The sequence below is a fragment of the Crotalus tigris genome, unplaced genomic scaffold (assembly GCF_016545835.1).
Source record: "Crotalus tigris isolate CLP2741 ecotype Arizona unplaced genomic scaffold, ASM1654583v1 scf7180000020588.15403103151:6194809, whole genome shotgun sequence".
Classification (NCBI taxonomy): domain Eukaryota; kingdom Metazoa; phylum Chordata; class Lepidosauria; order Squamata; family Viperidae; genus Crotalus; species Crotalus tigris.
In genome coordinates, this window is record NW_024098092.1 from 4234684 (window position 1) to 4244350 (window position 9667).

The following is a 9667-nucleotide window of genomic DNA, read 5'->3' on the forward strand; positions in this document are numbered from 1 at the left end:
ACTTAATGGCACAGCATTATTTGAGTATGTTAAGACGTAAATATTTATTTTGGGGGTTGCTACTCAATAGCTAATTTATCTTTCGAGATAATATTTGTACAATAGTGCAAAGGGCTGTTTTTATTGAGACAGCTAAAATACAATATTCCACAAGATTAAATTATATGCATTTAAGAAAGCAGGGCGGAGAGAAAACTTTCAAACCAGGAATACATAGCTCTTTACATTTTGTTTTAGAAAGACGGCTGGGCCCAAGAACGGGACGAGGCCTTTTTTTTTCTTTTAAATAAAGTTTGGAATTTAAAAAGTCGCTTAATAAAACAGCTCGCAGCTATATCACATAGAAGATGTCTTACGTGCAGGTTGTGTTAAGATTTCTCTCCATAGAAAATTAAAAGCTTGGGTGAAAACCCCATAAATTTCAATCTGCCAGTCCAATCTATTTACATCTTGGAAAGGGCTATGAAGCAAATTTTACCCAAAAAAAAAAGTTATCAAAGAAACATGTTAAAATACTCTTTAGCTGATATTTTATAGATATACACATGTAATTCTAATTCCAGGCTTTTTCCAAAACTGAAAAAAAAAATATATTACAAAACAGCTGATGACTAAACAAAACCCGGGAGGGGGGGAACTACACAGCCCATCTTCCACTGCTTCACTCTAAAAGTCTGATTCCTTCAGTCAGTGAAGACAAGTTTAATTCAAAATGCTCAAGTTTAAGTTAAACTAGCACAGGGCATGGATTGCTCTCCAGCTCAATCAGAAGTTGAATGTCTTTATCATTGTGTCCCAGGTTCCTATTACAGTTCTCTCATTTCAGCAAGGTACAGTGTGCAGACTGGGTTGGAGAATTAAAATAAAATAAAATAAACCGATATTCTCCCTTTCCATGCTAGCAGTAGGCCTCCCAAAGAAATTTCTAATTCCCTACCTGTTTTGGTCTGCATGCACAACCACACATCTGGAATACACGCGCAGGAGGCCCTTGGAAAAGTTTGCGAAGTCACCAAGCCACATATGCAAAGCCAAGAACCCAGTGCCTTCGGATCCCAGAGAGACCCACACACACACACACGTACCTAGGTGTAAACATGTGATAACTGCCCAAGGGGAGGAGAAAAGAGGCCCCGGACGGATAAAATAGCTTGTTCCCACAGTGCAACAATTTCAGAAGAGGCAAGTTAAAAGGCAGAATTCTCCTGGTAGGAATCAGACACCCCCCACCCACCCCTCTTCCAATCAGCTGAAGAGACAGAAAATGAATCTTCTGGATCGTCGCCCTCCTTATTGACTGATCATGAAGAACCAGAGGCATCGTTACAATGGCTCAAAAGCGGTCTTTTTAATTATAACGCAGGAAAAAGGTTGGTCAGCAGATTTCAGGGATAGGGTTTCTAGCTAGCAAAAGTCTTCCCTGCCTCTTCTTTCCCTTTATATCTCCTCTTGCCGTGGGTGAAGGGTATATATCGGTATTTTATCATATGCTGGAACGAAAAACACATGTCTTAAGACGACGCCTCCCCCCCTTCCCCCCCCCTCTCCTCCCCATTTTCCCAAAATGCAAGTAACACCTCCAAGGGCCGATCTATTTAGACAAACAAGGGTTCCCTTCACACAGGACGTTAAGCTACGTTTTTCTGAGCAGGATCCACTTAAAGCCACAATTGTTTGGCTTTAAGCGCTCCATGGACACGGGCAAATGAGGCTCGCCCAACAGATCAGGACTGAACCATCTGCTAATTGGAGGAACGTTGGCAGAGTGTGAAGCAGCAGCTCCAAACAAGCTACCTTTTCATGATCAAGGTTATCTCCCGTCAGCCTTTTGGCCATGGGCGTAGCCAGCTACATCTGCTTGGCATGAAAGCATTTTGAAATTCTTGTTACTTTGATGTAACCAATGTTTGGCTACCTTCACACATTCCTTCAATTGCACTTGTCTAGCATGCCTTACCTGGTTGGTTGTATTTATTTTGCTACCCAGGGCTATGCCGGCCCCCCAAATGGGAGAATTCAATGACCAAATCTCATGTTGCCTGGGATTGCAGGCAATCTCTTCTCTCCCCCCCCCCCCCACTTATTTCAGGGTCTAAAAGAGAGGTCTTCAAACTTGGCCCTTTTGTGACTTGTGGACTTCAACTCCCAGAATCCCTCAGCCAGTGTGTGAGTTGAAGTCCACAAGTCACCAAAGGGCCAGGTTTGAAGACCCCCTGCTCTAAAGTGTCCGACCTTGGCAACTTTTAAGACTTGTAGACTTCAGCTCCCAGAATTCTCCAGCCAGCCTGACTGGCTAGGGACTTGTGGGAGTTGAGGTCCACCAGTTGCCAAGCTTGGACCTGCTGGTCCAAAGCCTTCCGCACTCACCTTGATTTGCCTCTTCATCGTGATGCAGAAGAGCATAATGAAGTACATCACCAGAATGGGCCAAAAAACTGGAACGTTGAAAGCCTCAAAGAATGTACAGGTCATGGCAACCAGGATCCCTTTTGTAGCAGAATGCCTTTGAGGAAGGAAGGAAGCAAACCGGGGTTAGCAGGCAGGGACAATCGCGCTCCAGCTGCCCGCCTTGTCAGGGGAGAGAGAAACCTCGCTCTGCGGGAACGCCGGAAGGGCAAAGACGAGAAGGGAGCCCCCGATTATCTGCGTCCACTCACCAAAACTTGAATTCTGGCAGCCTCCGAATAAAAGGCCGGAATTCTTCGTTCTGTTTTGTCGGTAGTGAAGGGCCTTCGTCTAAAAAACAAAAGAGAAGAAAAGTCATGATTTGCAAAGTTGGGAGTTGTTAAAAATCTCGGCCTGATCAGGCAGATGAAGATGGTCCGTTCAGGAGCTGGGTTTTTATTGCTGCTGTTGCAAAATAGGCTCAAGTCTCAGAATCCTCACAGGGGATCCCATTTCACTTCTAAATGACGATGCTCTGCAAAGGCAGTCCTTGACTTACGACAACTGAGCCCCCGTATTTGTTGCGAAGCGAGACATTTGTTAAAGTGAGTTTTGCCCCATTCTACAAGCTTCCTTCCCACACCGAGGGGACGCTGCGACCATCATAAATACGAGTCAGTTGCCCGGCGTCTGAATTAAAGGGTCTGAATTCCGATCACGTGACCCTAGGGGTGTGGCCACGGCCGTTAAGCGTGGAAAACGGCCACAATTCCCTTTTTTCCAGTGCCGTCGTAACTAAACAAATGGGTGTAAGTCAAAGATTTCCTGTATATTCACCCCTAATCTATGGAACTAGGATTTATAGAATCAAGCTCAGATTGCTATGATTATACAGGACACTAACCATAAACCATGGTTAAAAATGCAAGCGCCAGATACTAAACGCAATGGCCAAAAAAATTTCAATCACTTTGTGGTTTAAGACGAGGCATAGACCCCAACCCACACCGTCAAGGGACAAGCAAGGTTTCCAAATTTAATCCAATCAATCCGTAAAGATCGACGGCGTCCGTAGAAAATACAAATCAACCCATTTTTTCCCCCAAAATTCCAACTTTATATACCTGAATCTTCCATGAGCGAGGGATCGACCTTTGGCGACAAGAAAGCTATGAAGAGGTTTAGGTGGTAGATACCCAAGGCGTACGTCACAATATACCAGCCCTGGAAAGGAAAAGACAGAATTCAAGAACCGGGAGGTCAGAGAACTTAAGTTTCAAGAACAGAAGCTCCTGTTCCAGAGAGTCCATAATTAGCAATGCACAAGGGTTAAATCCGAAGCCAGGATTGGTCCTACAAGCAGCTTGGTTGGTAACAAGAAATTGCAGGAGCCATACTACAATCTATTGGGTTAGGTTTTCTCAGCCTTGGCAACCTGAAGAGGTGGGTGGACTTCAAATCCCAGAATCCCCCAGCCAAGGATGAGGACAAAGTAAGGTAAGAATAAACGGCATATGAAGAATGGGTGTGATTTACAAACCCATCTCCACGTCAGGGCTATTTTTACAAGCAGAAGCCTCTGCTGAGTAAATTCTCCATAGAAAGATTAAATTAAATTAAATTCTTTGGGTAGCCCGTAGCTATTTCCCCCCACTTTAAATAGGTTCTTTGCGCTTGGAGGCAAGATCCAAAGATGGAAGCTAAAAGCACGGGCAGAGAAATAAATCTTTTAACCGGCTAAAATAAAATAAACATTAACGGGCTAACGAACTGCTGTCAGGAATTGGCAACCTGTTGAACGGTCTCTGATTCCTGACAGGGGTTCCAGATGAAGGCAGAGAGTTCAGTTTTTCTTACCTGCAGTAAATAAACTCTAATCATGTAGATAAAACTTAAACCCAATGTTGCCACCCATCGGATTGTTGTATATGGAGTAGATTTGTCTAGCCAGGACTGGTAAATCTAGGGGGGAAAAACACAGATTGTTCAGCACATTAATTGACTGGTAGAAAATTGCAAGCCTTACAGCTCCTACAACTGGGACTAACCATGGTTTGTGGAGGACAGGTCTTCCTCAACTTACGACAGCCCATTTAGCAGCTGTTCAAAGTTACAACTGCATTGAAAAAAGCGACTTAACGGCCGGTCCTTTTTACTTAACAACCGTAATGGCGTTCCCACACGCCCGCGATTTAAAATTCGGACCCTCGGCAACCCGTGTGCACTCAGGAGAGTTGCAGTGTCCCGGGGTCAAATGAACAAGCAGACTATAGCTAGACATACTCCTTCCAACATGCTCCTTCCCACATCCCAGCAAAGGTCAGAGAAGTCACTTCACTACCAACTCTTTTCTCTTTCTGCTTTAATTCGACTGGATGAAATACCAATTTAATCACTCGGGGATGTTTAGGGATCTGTTCGCCCCCAGGGGTGAAACTCACCTGTCCCAGTCTTGTGAAAAATCTATAGACCACGGAAGGTTTACCATGGATGGACTCGCCACTACTGTCCCCTTCTGACATTGTTGCTGTAGGGGAGAAAAAAAAACAAACAATTCGGCACATCACATTTTGCAATACAAAATTCTAGAAATGCCCTTCACTTGAAGCGACAGGCAGGCAATCCTCCACTTACGACAATTCATTTAGTGACCGCTTGAAGTTACAACAGCAGTGGAAACAGTGACTTAAGATACGGCCGTTTTTTTAAACATTTACAAGTACCGCAGCATCCTTGCGGTCAGGCAATCAAAATTCAGACGCTTGGCCACCGACTCCTATTTACGACGGCTGCCGTGTCCCTGGTGTGTGTGTGTGTGTGTGTGTGTGTGTGTGTGTGTGTGTGCACGTCACGTGATCCCCTTTGGCAACCGCCCGACAAATCGAGTCAAAGCAGAAGCTGGACTCACTTAACGACCGGGTGACTAACTTTTAACAACCGCAGCGATTCGCTTATCAACCGTGGCAAGGGTAGTCATAACGCGGGAGAACACTCGCTTCGCCAGGGTCTCGCTTAGCGACGGAAGCGTCGGGCTTGATTACAGTCGTGCGCTGAGGATTTCCTACGCTTCCCTGCTTTGTTGTTGTTGTGTAATCGGTGTGTGGGTCGATTCAGGAGAAGGAAAAGTGCTGCGGGATTGATGGCAAAGCTTGGGTGTGTGATGTGAAAACCGATAAATCGCGCGCAATTTGCACTGGGCTTCGGGGACCAGAGAAAACATTCACTCAGTGCACCACATTCTTTTGCCTGCTATATTTCACTCAGGGGTGTGTTTGTGAGAGTGCTCTAGTTCCTCTTTGGAACACAACAGGCTTCGAAGCAAAGTCCCCTTTTGATTCAAAAAACCTGATCTCACACCTTTCCTAGGCCTTCCTCTTCTCTTACAAATAAACACAACCACAAATAAACATTAAGACTGAAAAGGCCTTCTGGATTTCTGCAACTACACTTTCGTTTCTTTGGTTTAAGCCAAGGGTGAAAAGCTGCCTTTCTCTTTAAGCCCACTCAGGGAATCACTGGAGCTGCTATGCCACATCAGCGAAAGCGTGACACAACTTCCTGGTATGTCATGCTTGGAGGGCGGAGAAAATGGGAAATTAGTTTTCCAGGAACAGGAAAGCAAAAAGAGATTTCGCTAGCACGTGGGTGAAAAACTGCGTGGGGGGAAAATACAACTGGGAAATCAAGAGGGGGGAAAAAAACAACAACTTTGGCATGTAATTTTGGAATCTGCTGGAAGATCAACAAGGATATTAATGATATTAGCCTAGGAATTAGATTTAGAAATTATAGGTGAATTGACATCCAAGGAAAGAGAGCAAGCTTTATGATTATTAAACAACTCCAAACGTGAGAATATTCTCGTAAGAACAGCAATGAGGAAGCAAAACACAGCAAAAAGGAAAGAATTCCAAAACGATAAACCACATCAATCTAACCAGAAGTTGAGTATAAAAGATCTCGCCTTGATATCCAGTTAAACAACAAAGCTAAAGGCACACATCATCACTCCAAATTACAACTTAACTGTGGCTCTTGGTCCACCAACCATCAAGTATCACTCAGTACGCTCAACGAACCCTATTTGCAAACCAGAATAGCTGGGATCATACGTGGTAAAGCGAAGTTAAACCAACGGCACAACGGGAAAGCACTAAGGGTAAGAATAAAACATGGATGCTATTTGTTAGCCCGGGACGATGTTAGGTTTTACGTCAACCCTGGATGTTACTTTGGGAAAACGCAACTGTTGTCAAATCTCCCAGTGTGACATCAAAGGCAGGTTGGGAAAAGAGTAGGAAGGAAACTAAACCCAGAGTTTGTCTACACCAAGTTTCTGTACACTTAATAGTTCCACTTTTAAAGCAAACTAAACGGGCCACAGCAGGGTTAGCTTTCAAGGAAGCTGTCGCGCAAAGCTGGCCCTTGGTAAGATAAGGCAAAAGTGTCCAATGTCGGCAACTTTAAAACTTACAGACCAATTCCATTCGCTGCCTGGCTGGATGGGGAATTCTGGGAGTCTGCAGGTCTTAAAGCTGCCAAGATTGGCCACCCCTTAGTCTTCAGATATTATTACTCTTTCCAGTCCAAGGCAAGTCTAACTCACCTTATTAATTTGGAGGCAGGGATTAACTGCGTTCCAGTTTCGCGTTCCTTTACCTCTCTAAAGCATCTATAAGAACTGCATTTATTATAAATGTGCCAAGATTTTTTTCCCCAAGAAAAGCAAGCTGCAAAAAATGGTAAGCCACTGAACATACCAATTCTACAAAATCGAGGCTAGAATTACAAATCTCTAACAGAATCACAGAGTCGGAAAGGACCTCAGAGGTCTTCTAGTCCAACCCCCTGCTCAAGCAGGAAATCCTATGACATTGTAGACAAATGGCTGTCCAAACTCTTCTTTAAGACTTAAGTCTTCTTCTTTAAGATTTCCAGTGATGGAGCACTTACAATTTCTGTAAGCAACTTCTCAAGAAAAGCCGAGCAAAGTGTAAAGCAGAGGGATCCAAATCATAATTTGCAAACATCCTAGTACCAATAGTCACAGGCTCCTTGGGTGCAATCCCAAAACAACTGGAGCACCACTTGAACACCACTGGCATTGACAAATTCGCTATTAGTCCATTGCAAAAGGCGGCCTTACTAGGAACTGCTTCCATCCTGCGACGATACCTGTGATACCATCCAACATCCACATCTGCCTATCCCAGGTCCTGGGTAAGGACTCGATAGGTAGACAAAATGCCAAATCCAGTCTGAACATCTGGCTGACTGTGCAATGATCTATCATCATCATCATCATCATCATCATCACAATAATAATAATAAAGATTCGGCTTGGCCCAGAGTTCACACACTAGACTAAGTGGTTATTTGAAGTTTATGAATGCCAGTGGCTGCATTCTCACCTAAACTGGATTCAGAAAAACTTAATTAGGGCTTACATGACTCCTAAGGGGAGCAAAGCAGAAAGCATGACTATCAGGCGCACCTCAAAAGAAAAATTCAGGGAAAAAAACACTTCACAGGGTGTAAACTAAAGAAATGTCTCCTGGCTAATGTTTGTCATTCATACTATTTAGCTACTTGATTAAAGAAGAGATTTAAAAAAAAAAAATTACCCCCAAGGTCAGCCATTTCCAAATTTCTTCCATGAAACCAATGGCATCCACTGCCGGTAAAATGGAGATTTTCTCAAGAAACTTATTATCACACACAACTAGGCTGGAGATGAACACACTGCAGAGGTTTCAGTAGCAGCCAAGGGACTTAATGGTTTATCTCACTCCTTTGAAACCACTAATGTTGGCTGGGTTCCTCCCTTGGGCTATAAGCCACGACTGATGGAAAAGGCACCACTGGGTGACCTAAAGCTTCAGAGCTGGTTTCATGGGCCAGAGGAGATGGTGTGAATGGGTGTATCTTGGAATAAAAGGATGATGAGAAGAGAGAGAGAGAAATCTATCCCATTTTAGCTAGCATTGGACAGGGATAATGACAAGTCTCCAGTCTCCCCATTAGAAACTTAAGAGTGGATCTGGGTGCAAATCTTCACACCTTTGTAAAGCTCACTGGTGAAGTTGGGCTAGCTGTTCTCTCTCAGCCTGACCTACCTCACAAGGGCGTTGTAGGATAAAATAAGAGACATGCCCCCCCCAATAGATCACCTAGAAGTCAAGGGTAAAAATAAGTTACGTGTCCTATGATACAGGTGGTCCTCGACTTATGATCTCAATTAAGCCCAAAAATTCTGTTCCGTTGCTAAGTGAGACATTTGTTAAGCAGGTTTTGCCCCATTTTACGATCTTTCTTCCCTCCGTTGTTAAGTGAATCACTGCACTGGTTCAGTTAGCCACATGCGTGTTAAGTGAATCCAGCTTCCACATTGCCTGGGCTTGTCAGACGGTCGCAAAAAGTGAATCCCATAATCCCAGGCTGTTGCGACCGTCGTAAGTGCAAGTCAGTTGGCAAGCATCTGGGGATGCTGCAACGGTCCTAAGTCTGAAACACGGTCCTAAGTCACTTTTTTTTAAAAGGATGCTGTAACTTTGGACGGTCACTAAATGAACTGTTGTAAGTCGAGGACCACCATGACTAGTCAGGTAACTAATTCAAACCCAGAACTCAGAGCACATTTCCCTCTTTCTCAAACAAACACACACACACATACACACACACCAGTTCTGGACTACAGTTCCCGCCGTTGTCCTGGTTGGGGATGATGGACGTCAGAGTCCCAAGAGATTTGATGGAAGCAACCCCTCCCTGCTCCCCAGAAAGGAGGACGCAAAGCCACCCCCTCCCCCATATGGCCGGCCCCCATTTGGGGAAACTGAGGAAGAGGCCCAGCGCCCCCGCCTCCTCACACCCAGTAATTAAAGTTGGGGGGTCCTCCCAGGCGCCCCCCCCCATGTCTCCCCCGCCCTGGAAGGCCTGGTTGCCAAGGCAACGGCTAGGCCGCGGCCTGCCCGGGCCCGGGGTAACTCACCAGGCCACGCCGGGTGTCCCCTCCTTCCGCTTCCCGCCCCGCCTGACCAGGCAGAGGAGCCGCCGCCACCGACTCCTCCTCCTCCACCTTCCGAGATGGCGGAACCGCGCGGCCGGCGGCAGAGCTTCCGCTACCGGGGCGAGGAGGAAGGCGGGAGAGACGAAGGCCAAGCGGCCGGGAAGCCCCGCGGGGAGAGAGGCCTGCTGCGTTGGACGAAGCCTGGCCTCGGCTGGAAGGCCCCTCAAGCTCGGAGAACTGCAACTCCCAGAAGGCCTCAGCTACTCCCGCCGA

At 45.6% G+C, this 9667-nt stretch overlaps 1 protein-coding gene across 1 annotated transcript; it reads right to left on the reverse strand.

Annotated features, from left to right (window-relative positions):
• Window positions 1-761: 761 nt before the first annotated feature.
• RER1 (retention in endoplasmic reticulum sorting receptor 1) lies at window positions 762-9645 on the reverse strand. Its single transcript, XM_039367840.1, has 7 exons — window positions 9377-9645; window positions 4827-4912; window positions 4243-4347; window positions 3510-3609; window positions 2658-2736; window positions 2368-2503; window positions 762-1490 (listed from the first exon to the last, which is right to left on the reverse strand). The coding sequence occupies exons 2-7, from the start codon at window positions 4905-4907 to the stop codon at window positions 1401-1403; spliced, it is 591 nt and encodes a 196-aa protein (XP_039223774.1). The 5' UTR covers window positions 4908-4912; window positions 9377-9645; the 3' UTR covers window positions 762-1400.
• Between the last annotated feature and the right edge of the window lie 22 nt (window positions 9646-9667).